At 40.8% G+C, this 16,610-nt stretch overlaps 2 protein-coding genes across 6 annotated transcripts in view; both read left to right on the plus strand.

Annotated features, from left to right (window-relative positions):
- The window catches only part of LOC111470492 (chaperone protein dnaJ 15-like), a 32,734-nt gene extending 26,073 nt beyond the window's left edge, over positions 1-6,661 (plus strand). The window contains exon 13 of the mRNA XM_023116054.1: positions 6,488-6,661. The gene's annotated coding sequence lies outside the window, so the exon portion shown is untranslated. The remainder of the gene's footprint in view (positions 1-6,487) is intronic.
- The window catches only part of LOC111470491 (MAG2-interacting protein 2), an 18,733-nt gene extending 12,056 nt beyond the window's left edge, over positions 1-6,677 (plus strand). For 4 of the 5 annotated variants that reach the window (XM_023116048.1, XM_023116045.1, XM_023116047.1 and 1 more), the window contains 6 exons: positions 518-603; positions 725-1,084; positions 1,599-2,817; positions 2,920-3,185; positions 3,276-5,939; positions 6,101-6,666. In XM_023116048.1, coding sequence (XP_022971816.1) covers positions 518-603; positions 725-1,084; positions 1,599-2,817; positions 2,920-3,185; positions 3,276-5,876 — 4,532 coding nt within the window. In that variant the 3' untranslated portion in view covers positions 5,877-5,939; positions 6,101-6,666. Of the gene's footprint in view, positions 1-517; positions 604-724; positions 1,085-1,598; positions 2,818-2,919; positions 3,186-3,275; positions 5,940-6,100 lie in introns of all 5 variants that reach the window. The other variant, XM_023116046.1, reaches the window with a different exon arrangement.
- The last annotated feature ends 9,933 nt before the right edge of the window (positions 6,678-16,610 follow it).

Consider the following 16,610-nt stretch of genomic DNA (forward strand, 5'->3'; position numbering starts at 1 on the left):
TTTTTTTTTTTTTTTTTTTTTTTTTTTTTAATTTTTTTATAAGAGACTCTTTTCACTGGTTTGAGAAAAGTTATCTTAAAACTCTAGATCCCACCCGAAGGGGTTAAGAAAAAAAGCAACTCAACCAGAGTTACAGTGGGAGTGTAATAACAAAAAATAATGTTAAAGATCACGAATGGTTTTCAGCTATGTAACAAACTTCCCTCTGATCCTTTCCCTTCGCTTTAAATATCCAATAGTTTCTTTCTATGGCCATTCAAATGCTTTGACTATATTCATCCAAAGCATTTTAGCTGGGTTCCAATTCCTCAATTGCTGATTCCGAAATGATGCCTCCCTAGTAGTAGTGAGGTCTACTTTCCACAATTGTTTCGCAACGTTGATGCTTCTGTATTGTAAAGCTATCTTATCTGCACATTAATGCTACATAATTGTTTGCTCTGCCGCCTGCTGTATTTACAGCTCAGTCATTGATAACCTCTAAATCGCAATTGGTTTATGTTCAAAAACACTACAGACACCAAATCCTCTGATGACCTGAAAAGAAGGCTCAAGCTGGCAGAAGGCCACGTTGAAGCACAAAGACTTTTGTCCTATTACCAGGTTGGTAGACTTCAAATAACCAGTTGAGATTAGTATTATAAAACTGAAACTCTTTACTGTTTGTTTTCTTCCCTTTTAATGTCAAATTCAACAATACCCAATTTGCTTTCTAACGTTCCAGGTGCCGAAGCCAATGCAATTTTTCTTAGAAGGTCAGGATGATGGTAAAGGTGTAAAACAAATTATGCGCCTCATACTCTCAAAGTTTATTCGTCGACAGTCCAGTCGATCAGACAATGATTGGACAAATATGTGGCATGACATGCTGTGTCTGAAGGAGAAGGCATTTCCTTTTTTGGACCTGGAGTATATGCTGGTAGAATTTTGTCGTGGACTGTTAAAAGCTGGGAAATTTTCGCTTGCAAGAAACTACTTGAAGGGTACAAGTTCGGTCTCTTTGGCAGCAGAGAAGGCTGAAAACCTTGTCATTCAAGCTGCTAGAGAGTACTTTTTCTCTGCTTCAAGTCTTAACGGTCCGGAAGTAAGTTTTCATAATTTTAATTAATCAGTTATTACCTGAACAAAAATTATCTCATCCTTAAGATGAGTAAATGACATCTTACTCGATGAGTAACTGGAAGCTCAAATGTGAACTTACTACACTGTGTTAACACCGTAAGCATGGTTGAATTTGATATTATTTCCAATTATTTATAGTATTTCTCTTGTGAACATTTTAGTATGTATGATTTGATCTGGTTGGATGGGCTGCAATAGTTATAGCAGCCACTATACTTTTAAGAGAACTGCGTAATTAATCTTAACTCACTGCATGTCTTTTTATCTCGTATCTTATTTTGGGGAGATTGTTTGTATTTCGTACTCTTGAAAAAGGTCAAGGATAAGAATGCAATAACCTATACATAACAAAACTTAGTGCCCTAAATGTAGTGGACTTAAATTCTACCCTAAACTAGGATGTAGTTTGTTGTGGATTCCCCCCCACCAATTAGTGCATACTAGTTGAATGATAGCCATGGTAAATCTTTTTACAGGTCTGGAAGGCAAAGGAGTGTCTTAACATATTTCCAAGCAGTAGATATGTCAGAGCGGAGGTTGATATTATTGATGCTCTCACAGAATTACTACCAAGCCTTGGAGTGACTCTTCTGCCCGTGCAATTCAGACAAATAAAAGATCCAATGGAGATAATAAAAATGGCAATTTCAAGTCAGCCTGGAGCTTATATACATGTTGAAGAACTCATTCAGGTTGGCAAGCTTCTTGGATTGAGCTCTCCAACCGAGATATCAGCAGTTGAAGAAGCTATAGCTAGAGAAGCTGCAGTTGCTGGTGATCTGCAATTGGCATTTGATCTCTGCCTTGGTTTAACAAAGAAAGGGCATGGTTCCGTTTGGGATTTGTGTGCTGCAATAGCAAGGGGTCCTTCCCTTGAGAATATGGATATTAATTCTCGAAAGCACCTACTAGGTTTCTCTTTAAGCCACTGCGATGAGGAATCAATTTCTGAACTCCTCCATGCATGGAAAGAACTTGATATGCAAGGGCAGTGCGCAAAATTAATGGTGATGGCTGGCACAGATTGTTCAAACCCTCCAGTACAAAGTTCTTTGCTTTCCTCATTTCAAGGAAACAATATTCAAAATATTGGTGAATTCAAAAATTGTTTTGAATTAGTTGATGGTGTTGGCCGGAACGATCAAGAGTCTTTTCTAGAAAGTACTATGAATAGGTTACTTCTTGTTGCAAAAGACCTACCTGTTGAAAATAGGACTAAATTGGCTACCTTTCTGAGAGAGAATGGAAAGATTTTGTCATTTGCTTATTTGCAACTCCCTTGGTTGCTTGAACTGAGTAAGAATGCAGAAATTAAGAAACTGGATCCTGGAACAGAATACTCAAGTTTGAAAACGCAAGCTATTGCTACTCTATTGTCATGGCTTGCTAGGAATGGGTTTGTTCCTAAAGACAGCTTGATCACCTCTCTTGCAAAATCAGTTATTGAATCTCCTACCAAGGTGGCAGACTTGACTGGCTGTTTGCTGTTGTTGAATCTGGTGGATGCCTTCAATGGGGTTGAAGTTTTTGAAGAGCAATTACGGACAAGGGAAGACTACCAAGAAGCTAGTAGCATTATGACTGTGGGAATGACATATTGTTTGTTGCATGACTCTCGAGTTGCGTGTGATGGTCCAACTCAAAGGAGGCAGCTGCTTCTTGAAAAATTTAAAGAAAAGAACACTTTTAGCTCTGGTGATTAGCTTTGCTGTTTATATTATTTTGATGGTTTATTATTATTATTATTTACAATGCTTCCTGTGTTGAAAACTTCTTTCATGTTTTTCTTGTTCTCAGATCAAAGTAGAAAAAGTAATGAGGTGGAATCAACATTTTGGCGGGAGTGGAAACTGAAGCTAGAAGAACAGAAACGTATAGCTGATCATTCTAGAGCGTTGGAGAATATTATTCCTGGTGTTGAAACATCACGTTTTTTATCTGGAGACCGTTATTACATTGAGAGCGTTGTTCTGTCCCTAATTGAATCAGTAAATTTGGAGAAGAAACATATTTTGAAGGATATTCTAAATTTAGCTAATACCTATGGCATGAATCGCACTGAGGTATTCAGGTTTGCTAGCTTTGATATCTTTAAGTGAAAGTACAGAAGACAATGGCCTTATTTTAACCATGAAAAATAATTTTTCCTGCAGGTGCTACTGAAATATCTAAGTTCTATCCTGGTTTCAGAGCTTTGGAACAATGAGGATATTATGGTCGAAATCTCAGAATTCAGAGAGGAGATTATTGGTTGTGCTGCGGAAACCATTGAAACTATTTCCACGGTTGTGTACCCATCTATTAATGGGACTAATAAGTTGCGGCTACACTGTATATATGGGTTGCTCGCTGACTGCTACTTGAAGCTGGAAAAAGGTGGATGGTTACCACGAAAGGCACAACATGACGAAGTACATGCCTCCAGCTTGGGTTTGGCTCATTTCTACAAAATTGTTGAACAAGAATGCAGGCGTGTCGCCATCATAAAGGATCTCAATTTCAAAAATATTTCTGGATTGAGTGGGCTGAATTTCGAACACTTCAGCCGTGAAATCTACTTGCACATTGACGATGGTAATATAGAAGCTTTGGCACAAATGGTGGAGACCCTTGCTGGTATCTATTCTGATCCAGTGCCGGAAGGTCTCATATGTTCCCAGGACATTTATAAACACTATATCCTGAAACTGATAACGACTTTGGAAACTAGAATAAGCATTGACTTCAAGAACGGAAGCCCGGAGAATTTTCAGACTTTTGTTAGTCAACTTGGCCACATTTATGACTTGAGCTCTACTTATCTTAGATTGTTGTCTCATTCAGATGCTTTGGATGCTATGAAACAGTATTTCACTATACTTTTACCCCTATATAGTAACTATGGAGATATACCTGACAACTCGGCATGGCAGGAGTGCCTTATCATCCTTTTGAATTTTTATATTAGATTGCTGGATGAAATGAGAAAAACTGACACCAGAGGTGAATGTTTGAAGTTGAATCCTGAATGTTTAAAGAATTGTCTAAAGGTTCTTATTAGATTGGTTACAGAGGATAGTGTCTCACCAAGTGAGAGTTGGAACACCATTGTAAGCTTTGCGACTTATGGTTTACTAGATGATTCTGCTTTTGGAGCTTTTGCTTTCTGCAGAGCAATGATTTTCTCTCGTTGTGGTTTTGGAGCGGTAGAACAGGTATTTTCTGAGTCTGTGTCACTATATCCCACTGCATTGAATTCTGGAACTAAGATTGGGATCCAGGATATATACCTGCAAATATTGGAGCCTGTTCTACTTGACTTGGTCAATTACTCCCATGAGCACCAGAATCTGCACCATCTATTATCTTCACTCAGTAGATTGGAAGGTGATCTGGAGAATTTAAGAAGTACCAGAGGTAAAGTTTGGGAAAGAATGGCAGAGTTCTCTGATAATCTGCAATTACCAAGTTCTGTCCGCGTGTATGTATTAGAGCTTATGCAGTATATCACAGGTAGATATATCAAAGGTTTCTCGTCTGAGTTGCAGTATAATGTTTTACCTTGGGAAGGTTGGGAACAATTCCAGTATACAACCAAGGAAAGTGACCTAACAAGTATTGCAACAACATTAGACGATAATAAAGATACTTCTAGCAGGTTTACAAGTACTTTAGTTGCCCTAAAGTCAACTCAGCTTGCAGCGACAATCTCACCTAGCTTAGAAGTCACGTCTGATGACCTTTCGAGCATTGAGACTACAGTTTCTTGCTTCATGGAATTGTGTGCAGTTGCAACTACAGATGTCCATGCAGATAGTTTGCTGGCCATTTTGGCAGAATGGGAAGGACTTTTCCTGATTGAGAGAGATGAAGCTGAAGCCCCCCCGGTAGCAGTCAGTGGAGGAAATGACTGGAGTGTTGATGGTTGGGATGAAGGGTGGGAAAGCTTTCAGGAAGTGGAACCGGCAGAGAGTAAAGGGAGTGAGACTGTCCCGGCTCCTACACCTCACCCTCTACATGTCTGTTGGACTGAAATTTTCAAAAAACTCATTTCACTTTCTCGGTCTACGGATGTGCTGAGATTGGTTGATGAATCATTGTCAAAATCTTGTGGAATGTTGCTTGATGAAGACGATGCCAAAACCTTGTGCGACATTTTGAACAATAAAGATTGTTTTGTGACTTTGAAGTTGGCGATGTTGTTGCCTTATGAAGCATTAAGATTGCGGAGTCTGAATGCAGTTGAAAGCAAATTGAAACGAGATGGAATCTCAGATGAACTAAGCGGAGACCTTGATCTTTTATTGCTTGTATTAGCCTCAGGAATTGTATTAACCATTGTCATCAATGCTTCCTATGATAACACTTTCTCCTATCTCTGTTATCTGGTGGGTAACTTTTCTGGTTGCGACCAATTACCATGCCTCAAACAGAAAGGGAGGAGTGTAAGTACTAACAATAGGAGAGAGTTGGTTCTTTTTAGGAAGATTACCTTCCCTATCTTTATATCAGAGCTTGTAAAGGCTGATCAGCCTGTTCTTGCTGCATTCATGGTGACGAAATTTATGTGCACAAACCCTGCAGTCTGTCTTGTCAACGTGGCAGAGGCTAGTCTTCTTAAATATTTGAAAAGGGAGCTCCACGCAGTGCAGAATGATGAATCTGGTGATATGGAGGAATTAGTGCCTGAAGTCTTGAGAAACACTGCTTCCAGCTTGAAAGAGAAGCGGGGAAGGCTAATAGAATCCGCATTGCTGTTGTTATCTCAAAAGTGAGACGATTTCTTTAACAAGAATTCCTTACGAATTAAGCGATACAAATGGGGATTGAAACCAAAGGTTTGTTATAACTTCACTGTCAGTCTGCCATTAAGCTTATTACATTTTTATTTACGTAAACAAAGTGAGTTGTATTGTACATTTGGATTCCAATTACACAAAGTTGTTTATGTTTATTATATGGATATGCTCTCTGTACTTCTGAAAGTTTTGAAACTCAGGTGGGCGAGCTTCTCACACAACAGGATGGCATACACGCTTCATTCACTCACAAGCACCGAATCATATCGGAACTGGTGTTACGAGCAATGGAAGTAGTAGTAAATCTACTGGCGACAATTCGAAGGTTGAGAATCAAGGAGACGATGGGACCTCAGATGAAAAAGAAAGATCTTTTAAAAAGAGATGGTTCAATACTCCTTGAGGGTCAGGCAAAAAGCTCGGTTGATAGAATCGTTGCATTACGTCTGCCAAGGTTTATTTCCTCTTCCCAATCAGAAACAAAAATAAAGTTTCAACCATATTTTGTGTTCTAGAATTCAATGGTCAAATTGGTTCATATCCATGCTTGTAATACTTGAGTCTCTGTTTTGGTGTATGCTTTTCAGTTTGAGGGGCTCAACAAAATTTGTCATTCTTTCTCCCATCAGAGTTGAGGTAAACTATTGATTAGGCGTTACTTACTATCTCTGCTTCTCAAAGACATAGCAAAAGCATATTAAATTGTGTGTAAATAACTCCAGTACCACCTTCATATACTAAATTGCTCCGTGTTGGATACATTTTAGCTTTTGCTTCCTCAAGTTCTTGTTATTAGGGCCTCTGTAGTTACCTTTTATGAAAGTTAGATGTATGGTTGGAAAGTATTTTTCAGTCTCAGTAGACCATATATGGGACATATTATGGCAGTGGGGGTAAACTAATTTTACTAGACTTGTTATTGGGTTTGGCAATTTCAGTAAATTATAAGGTTTGAAATTGCGTTCAAAAACGTATGTTTGAACTTTGATTAGAATTTTTCTTTCTCAGGCTATTTTAGCTTGCATTTCACTAAGTAGACATCAAAATAACTCTCGCGGAGTCAGGCGCGCGTGTAAACGAGGTGCTCTACCAACTGAGCTATAACCCTTGTGCTTGTGATACATATCTTATCATGTAGATTATTTCTTGTCAAGATGAATATTCTCTGAGCCATTTTGTTGATTTGTTTGATTGGTATTGCTTATCAATAATATTAGATTTATAATCTATCGATGTGATAGGGCCCATTTGTTTTTCTTTGTGATGATAAATGACCTACTTAACTTAGTGGTTAGAGTATTGCTTTCATACGACGGGAGTCATTGGTTCAAATCTAATAGTAGGTAGAACTTATTAGATATCGTTGCCTCTATGGTATCTAAGTTTTTCTACTCAGTTCTATTGATTTTCTATCTTTTCCATCCCACTCTATATTTATCTATATTCATTTCATTTTTTAATTGTAATTCTTTTTTACATGAAAATTTCATTTCACTTGATTATTTAGACGGATCAACTAGGTACGCCATTGATAGCCTCTACTCGTGTCCTAGCTCGTCTGAGAGCTAAATTTGCCTCGATTGTTTGTCTCTTGCCCTGAGCTTTCCTCAAGTTAGCTTCCGCTGGCTGACTCGAGATCTATACTTTTAAACTATGTAGTATCTTCATTCTTTCAACTCCAAACCTCTTATTAAGATCAATAAGATAATTTCAATAGTTTATATTTTTCTGAAGGAATTCTCAATCATCGCCCTACAATAATGTGGAATAATTAATTCCTTGGATCCTCATCATCATCACCCACCTTCAGAATAATAAAAACACAATAATATTGCTTTAACAAAGTTTAAGGTAAGATGATTAGCTTACACAAATTATTATAAAAACTTTGCATTCCAAACCAGAACTTGGCCTCAGGTTACCCAAGTTATTAAAAAAACAAAACACATCACATATTATCAGAAAGAGACCGACTTTAAAGAACAACCATTAAAATAATGCCATTTTTATCTTACTTTTATCGAAATACGTTGTCCTTTCTTATGTTTGAACATGCCTTCTTAAGGTTTTGATGGATATGGTCCAATGTATCTGTCTATTTGACATGTTCTGTCCCACAAATTCCTCCCAAATTTAAGGCTATTCTTTAATCATCCAAATAGGCTCTTGTTTATTTTTAATGTATTACTACAATATTTGGGTATAATTTAAAATCACATCCCTAGTTTGTTTGCAGTTTTATATTTGCCAATCATACCATTTTTGTTAGTACATTTTAACGAAATTTAGCTGGTGCGTAAGTTTAACGGAAAGTCAATGAAATGATATGAATATATGTACATAAATTACAAACTATAGCATTGTTTTGACGGTAACATTTCAAGCCCACCGCTAGTAGATATTGTTTTCTTTTGGTTTTCCCTTTTGGGTTCTCAAGATTTTTAAAATGCATCTAGGAAGTGGAGCTTTCCACTCTTTGGGGCCTAGCATCCTTCCTGGTTCTCGTTGCTCTCTCCAATCGATGTGGGATCTCTCTAGTAGACACGTTTTAAAAACCTTGAGGGAATGACCAAAGAGAATTATATCTGCTAGCATAGATTTGAGCTGTTACAAATAGTATTAGAGTCAGACATCGGGCAGTGTGTTAGCGAGAACGTTGGACTCCCAAGGGGGGTGGACACCGTATGGTGTGCCAGTGAGGATGTTAGGCCCCAAAGGGGAGTAGACGTTGAGTGGTATGCCAGCGAGGACGTTGGACTCCGAAAGGGATGGACATCAGACGATGTGCCAGCAATAACGCTGTACCCAGAAGGAGGGTGAATTGTGAGATCTCACATTAGAAGCATTTTTTATAAGCATGTGGAAACCTCTTCCTAGTAGACACATTTTAAAAACTTGATGGAAAACCCGAAAGTGAAAGCCCAAAGAGGACAATATGTATTAAAAGTGGGGTTAGACTATTACATTAACCATATTCAAAATAGACAAACTTAAATCACTTTTCTAAACAAATGCAGTCAGAGCACAACATCTTTCTAACTTTAGGTAAGTTCTACATAAGGTTAATTTTTATCAATTGAGTTGTTTCAATAAACCAATATTTTTTTTTCGCATCTTTTAACACAACTTTTGACTTCATAAACATGTCTCGAAATATTATCATATCATCATATCTATTCAATAAATTTAAAATGGAATCAATATTAGGTATAGCCTTTTAAATGGAATCAATATTAGGTATAGCCTTAAAAAAAAGTTGATAAATATTAGACAACAAAAAAGAGTAGACAACAATTAGAATACATGACATGTGTTGCGTTAGAATAGCAAGAATTGAATAGAAAGAAAGTAAAGTCCCCCACATGGAACATAGAAATGGATAGTGAGTAAAAAGGAGGGCAGATTGGATAATGGTATGGAATCCCACGTTGGGACACACAGGTTGTCTGTCGCAAACACACTAGTTTACTTCACGTGTGGTTCCTAAGGTTCTGTTCTTTTTGTGTCTAAATCACAACCTTAATCAATCTCTTCTATCTCTCTCATTCACACTCATCAATTTTGAACCATTACTAAGTGAGAAAATATTTAAACCGTTCTATGTTTTTAAGAGAGGTTAAAAAAGAATGAGTAAGAAAAAAAGTGTACAAAATTTGATCTATACTAGCCTATAGTCTAATAATTTAAATACCACTATCTTATACATGTGCCATAGTTTTTACTTGTGATGTCATCATTGGCGTACAGGGGTGCCTTGTTTTACCTGACAAATTGAAGTAGCACACGCCTTTAGTATTTTAAGAAATACTTAGTAATTGACCCTACTATTCGGGTAAGGGAATGCAAACACATGCAACATCTGATGAGGGACCTATCGTTAAAACCATCATAGAGGTGAGCTCCAATTCGGACAAAAATTGGATACATAGTACTTCCCTACACATGATCCACACATACGAGCGTGACTCCCCAGGTTGTTTGCACTCCCTTGGACCCATCATAGTCAGGCTAGTTGTCCGTAGTCGGACGTTCGGATGTTAGGAGACCCTTGAATATCATGCAATGCATCATCATCATCATCATAGTGTATGTGTCCATACTCATCATCATAAATGAAAAAGTAACCCAATGTATATGATCACTCAATATATGAGGTCCCTATGGTTATCATCTCAAATTATTTTTATGACACAACCCTACATATTATTTACATATTACTTTAGGTAATATGCATGCATTGACTTTCATACATTTATCATCATTTAGAGTTATGTCTTAGAAAACTTTTCGTCATAATGCACCATGACATTTAGTACACGTGCATCATCTTAATATGAAATATCATCATATTAAGTCATCTCATCATCATGCATCTTACATCATCATGTCATCATATCATTATATCAGTGTGGAATTTATAATCCGAGCCGAATAAGCCTTTTTTGGCAAAGGAGTCGTTCTGAGCCGAGCCACTAGAATCAAAGGAGTCAGTGTCTGTAGGCAGTAACACAAGTCGTTGGAGGGTAGCTAACGCATGCGCGGGTTGCATTTCGGGTTAGAGCATAGACTTCGGGTCAATTTTTTTTACAAGTGCATAGTCACGACGCTGGGTCGTGTGAATGTGGGCCGTGTACGTTGTCGGGCCACGAGTTGTACTACTATTGGGTCGAGTGGGCTACTAGGTTGCTGCAGCAGGTTTCGATTTGTGTCTGCTAGACCAAATTGATGATTGGGATGCAAATGGGTTTCTGAATCTGAATCCGAATCCAACCCAAAATACTGTCTTCTTCGCCCGACTTCTTCGAAACAACCTGGTTGCATTTCTCTCTCTTCCCAAGAGTTTTGATGGTCATTTTACTTTTATACACCTACGAAAACATGATTTTCCGCGTTACAACTTTTCTTAAATTCATCCTTGCCAGTGACATTTTTAGATCGTAAAACAACCTCAATGTACAATGTACTTACAACTGGAATGTCGAGAATCATTTGATATCCTTTCTATGGCCTGAGTAGGTTTACTGTTGGTCGTAAGAAAAACGAATCGAGGTCTGCCGATGTTAGATAAAACCTGTGGCTGCACCCCCTGAACCAGTGGAGTACGCAACACCACGTATTGCGGATTCGACGTTGGATGCCGATTACGATGATGGTCTGGTGGCCAGGTACCAGAGGATGGAGGACCTACTAGAAGGAGGTGAACCACCTAGACTGGCTACGCGTGAGCTCGAAGAAGAGGAGGTGGCTAAACTGCATGCCATCAGCGCAGATGAATTGAACACCTTCGCCGAAGCAGAAAGGAACCCATGCTGGTTGAAGGCAATGTAGGAACAAGACGTGGAGTCTGGAGAACATGTCGCTGGGACACCGAGCCATAGGGCTCAAATAGGTCTTCAAACTGAAGCGTAATGAAGAGGGAAATGTTGTGAAACACAAGGCCCGTCTGGTGGCGAAGGGCTACGTCCATAAGCAAGGAGTGAATTTCGAAGAGGTATTCGCGCTAGTGGCAAGGTTGTAATCTGTCCGCCTATTGCTAGCAATTGTGGCACATCATTCTTGGGAGGTCCACCAACTTGAAGTCTGTCTTCTTCAACGAATGTTGTTTTTGACTGAGCAAATAGGAGAAAATAGTTGACGAGGAAAAAATTCAAAGGAAAATCTTTAAAGAAGAAAATAACAAAAAAAAAAAAAACAAAAGAGAGAGACAGTATGCGCCCAAGACCAGATATCTTTTTGTCATTCAATTCGCATATTTAAATAACAATATATCCAAAGAATAGAAAAAAATGGCAACTGAACTAAAGCCCTCCACCGGACGTGACTATTCCACTCACTTAATTTGTGTGGCTTATATAAGAATTAGGGATCACTTTAACAAAAAAATAGGAATGGCTTTAATTAAACAATACTGATTTATCTAACCATCTTCTCTCCTAAAGCCCTATGGTATATCTACCTTATTGTTTGAACTCCGATTTTGAGCCCTATGACTCGATGTCCCGATGGCATGTTCTCCAAACTCCACGTCTTGTTCGACCACCTCTTCTTCAAGCTCGCGCGCCTCCAGTCCAAGTGGTTCACCTCTCCCCAGTAGGTCTTCCATCCTCCGTTACGTGGCCACCAGACCATCATCGTGATCGGCATCCAGCGTCGATCTGCAGCATGGTGTTGCAAACAACATTGGTTTAGGGGGTGCAGCTGGAGTTGTGGTTGGGGTTGGCGTAGTCGTGCTTGGTGCAGCTGCTGGCGAACACTCAGAGATACTATGGTTGGTGACGATTTTCGATGCTGTGCTCCTCCTTCTCCCTACTCGGTGACGAGGTACTCCATCATAAATTAATTTGGGATTTGGTCTGCCTCAGTTACGTCATTCCACTGCCAGAAGGTGCTCTCGTCAAAGATGACATCGCGTGACATGTGAGCTCACCCCTCCACAGGATCATAGAGCCTGTATGCCTTGCTCCCGGGTTCATAGTCGATGAAGACAACCTTCAACCCCCTAGGATCGAGCTTGGCGAGGTGGGGACGCATGTCCTTCATGTATGTATGCGACGCAGCCGAACACTCAGAGATGTTGTACCGCTGGCTTCTTGTTGTACCAGGCCTCATGTGGCATCTTCCCGTCGAGGCTTTGCGTTGGCGACCGATTGAGGAGGTAGATGGCTGTTATTATCGCCTCTCCCCAGAACCTCCCAGGCATCCCGACCGTCATCAGCAATGACTTTGCTGTCCCAACGATGGTCTGATTTTGGCGTTCCACCACCCTGTTCTGCTGGGGGGAGTAGGGCGCCGTTAGTTGCCACTATATGTCGAACTTGTCGCAGTACTTACTGAAGCTCTCCGAGGTGAATTCTCCGTCTCGGTCCGTGCGCATCACTAACATCTTCTTCTCGCATTCGGCCTCCGCTCGCGCCTGAATGCGTTTAATTGCCTCGCTGCCTCACTTTTTGCTTGCAGTAGGATCAACCACACGAAGCGGCTTTTGTCATCGACCAGTAAGAGAAAGAGGGTCTTGCCGCCTGAGGTCGCTGCCTTGATGGGCTCATAGATATCGCCGTGCACGAGCTCCAATGGCTCACTGACTCGGTAGGATGCCTAAGATGGAAAGGGGGTGCGCCTCTGCTTGCTGATGAGACATCTGTCGCATAGCCTGTTCACTCCTTTGATTGCCGACAAGCCGTGCACCATCTCCTCCTTGTGTAGTTTTGTAGAGTAGGAAAGCTTAGGGCCCGTACCTTGCGTGCCACCTCCAAGCTACTTCTTCGGTCCTACCCGAGAGGCTGACCAGTTGCTCTATCTTCAGCACCAAAATGTAAAGGCAGTTTGCCGTGCACCAAACTTGTGTGAGCACCATCGTCGATCATCGCGGATCTTGAGTGGCCCGCGCTCGATGGAAATGTGTCAGCCAACCTCATCGAGTTGACCCAGGCTCATAAGGTTAGCCTTGAGCCTCGGGATGAAGTAGACACCGATCAGCTTGCGGTGCTCGCCTCCCTTGCCGGCGAACAGGATGGTGTCGCACCCTTCGATCTCAACGATGGAGTCGTTGCCGAACTTAACTATCCTGCAAATCCCCCAAGACGAGCTCGAAGAACGCAGACCTGGCCCCGGTCATATGGTTTGGTTTCCCTGTGTTGAGGACCCATCACCTCTTTCACCGATTTGAGCGAACACTCGCTCCTCCTTCAGCTGATTGGCTCCCCACCCGGTGCCATTTGGTCTCTTCCTCGGGATCTATCAACCCCTCACTGACAACGCTCACCGGTGTAGTTATGTCATCGATTACTTTCGTGGATTTAGAATTGAGAACGTCGGATAAGACCGGTGCGCTTACCATGAAAAGAGTCGGCTCGTCCTCCTCGAATTGGGCCACATGGACTTTTTCTTTGTTCCTAAGCTTGCTCCAGCAATTTTTGCTCAGGTGGCTTTTTTTCCCGCAGTTCGAGCACTGGATCGGCTCGCTATCAATTGACTCCTTCTTTTGATCCCCTTCTTTCCCACGTGTGCGCCCGCGAGATTTCCATGGCTTCTTCGCCTTTGACACTAGAGGACCCGTTGCTCTCGCGGAGCTTTAGGCGTGCAAGCCATTCCTCCTCAGTGAGGAGAAGACGACCCTGATTGTCAACAGCTGAAGCGACATTCTTCTTCCTCTATTCGACATTACTCAATCTTCCGGTCACTTCTTCCACTATTAGGTCGTTCACGTCAAGTAATGTCTCGATCGAAATCGAGACTTGCTCAATGTGATCTAGGGCAACCTGCAGCATCTTCTTCACGATTTCTGTCTTGTTGATGCTCCTACCGAGAGTGGTGATGCTGTTGGCGAGCCTCGTGATCTGCATTGGAAAGTCATCGACGGATTTACCGTTCTTAAAGCGGATCTCCGAGAGCTCCTTCTACAGCTGCTCGATGTTGGATTCCCACACTCATTGGACACCAACTCGATGGGATTTGATACCATCCCAGGCCGATTGTGCAGTGCGGTTAGTAGAGAGAGACACTAACATCTTTGGAGGCAAGACCGCAGTATGGCAGCGAATTCCAACCGTGTTGGATTTTATGTCCTAAAACTCATAGTTTGTAAACAAAAACATATTCTATTTTCAATAAAGTTATTATTGATGTTTATTCAGTAAAGATTGTTATTGAATAAAGTGAATTTTACGATCATTAATCTAAATCCAATAAACTAAGAATACTATGACTATAGTATGATTACTTGAACTATATGTAGAGACATAAGAGTGGATCAAGTTGAAGTATATAGTCAAAATGATCTATAGTATAGGGATAAGGCTGAGTACCTTATCCTGTGGACACTATGGATGCGGCCCACTTTTGTATGATACAAACAATCACTAAATTGTATATGTGGAGACATGTGAGTGGAGGCTGTTGGATGAAAGTGTCGCCACATTGATTAATTTAGGGAATGGTCATGGGTTTATAATCTAAGAATACACTCTCCATTGGTATAAGACTTTTTGGGGAAGCCCAAAGCAAAGTCATGAGAGCTTATGCTCAAAGTGGACAATATCATACCATTGTGGAGAGTCGTGTTCATCTAATAGGGGTGTCCTATGCAATGAGTATTGCTTAAGATCAGACCATGAAGAAAATCACTCACTTTAAAATGTCGTTTACTGTTGAGACTGATTTTTTCACTCGATGACCTAGGTAACTCGACCTAATCCTGAGCTAACTATGAACTTTTTTCTATTTATTCAGAATTATCCTTAGATTTGCATGGGTGAGAATGACCCGAGTTAGTTGCATGGGTGAGAATGACCCGAGTTCGCCAACTCAATAAACCTCCCATTTCAAGGGTAAGACTGGGTGAATAGTTGGGAACATAGGGTGCAAGATAAAATTCACTCCTACCCGCTTTTAGGGATAGTAGAGAGGTTGTTCCCTTAAGTACTGACTTCAAGTCTTGACAAGGGGCCCCACCCTCTCATTGGCCCGAGAGGGATTCACTTTGGTGGTTGGAGCACAAACCAAGATAAAATTCACTCCTACCCGCTTTTAGGGATAGTAGAGAGGTTGTTCCCTTAAGTACTGACTTCAAGTCTTGACAAGGGGCCCCACCCTCTCATTGGCCCGAGAGGGATTCACTTTGGTGGTTGGAGCACAAACCAAGATAAAATTCACTCCTACCCGCTTTTAGGGATAGTAGAGAGGTTGTTCCCTTAAGTACTGACTCCAGGTCTTGACAAGGGACCCCACCCTCTCATTGGCCCAAGAGGGATTCAGTTTGGTGGTTGGAGCACAAACCAAGATAAAATTCACTCCTACCCGCTTTTAGAGATAGTAGAGAGGTTGTTCCCTTAAGTACTGACTCCAAGTCTTGACAAGAGGCCCCACCCTCTCATTGGCTCGAGAGGGATTCGGTTTGGTGGTTGGAGCACAAACCAATTGTTCATTAGAGGATCAATGGGACTCAATAAGCCTCCCATTTCAAGGGTAAGACTGGGTGAATAGTTGGGAACATAGGGTGCAAGATAAAATTCACTCCTACCCGCTTTTAAGGATAGTAGAGAGGTTGTTCCCTTAAGTACTGACTCCAGATCTTGACAAGGGGCCCCACCCTCTCATTGGCCCGAGAGGGATTCGGTTTTGTTGTTGAAGAACAAACCAATTGTTCATTAGAGAATCAGTGGGACTCAATAAGCCTCCCATTTCAAGGGTAAGACTGGGTGAATAGTTGGGAACATAGGGTGCAAGATAAAATTCACTCCTACTCGCTTTTAGGGATAGTAGAGAGGTTGTTCCCTTAAGTACTGACTCCAGGTCTTGACAAGGGGCCCCACCCTCTCATTGGCCCGAGAGAGATTCAGTTTTGTTGTTGGAGCACAAACCAATTGTTTATGGCCCCACCCTCTCATTGGCCCGAGAGAGATTCAGTTTTGTTGTTGGAGCACAAACCAATTGTTTATTAGAGGATCAGTGGAACTTAAGGAACAAGAAATAACTTTAGGGGTAAAAACGGGAAATTCACCCAATTTGAGTAGAATGTTAGTGTCAAAATTTGGTAATCTCAAATTTGCATGAACATGCACATGTCATTCTATAAATAGAGTGATCAAGGTAAGAAAAGTCTTCTTGAAAAACTTTGAGAGATTCTCTCAAAACTCTCTCTTTACATATAGTAAATTTCTTTCAAATTTAGTCATTCACTAGATTCCACAATCCGGTTCTAAGGCTGGAGAA

The sequence above is a fragment of the Cucurbita maxima genome, unplaced genomic scaffold (assembly GCF_002738345.1).
Source record: "Cucurbita maxima cultivar Rimu unplaced genomic scaffold, Cmax_1.0 Cma_Scf00045, whole genome shotgun sequence".
NCBI classification, from domain to species: domain Eukaryota; kingdom Viridiplantae; phylum Streptophyta; class Magnoliopsida; order Cucurbitales; family Cucurbitaceae; genus Cucurbita; species Cucurbita maxima.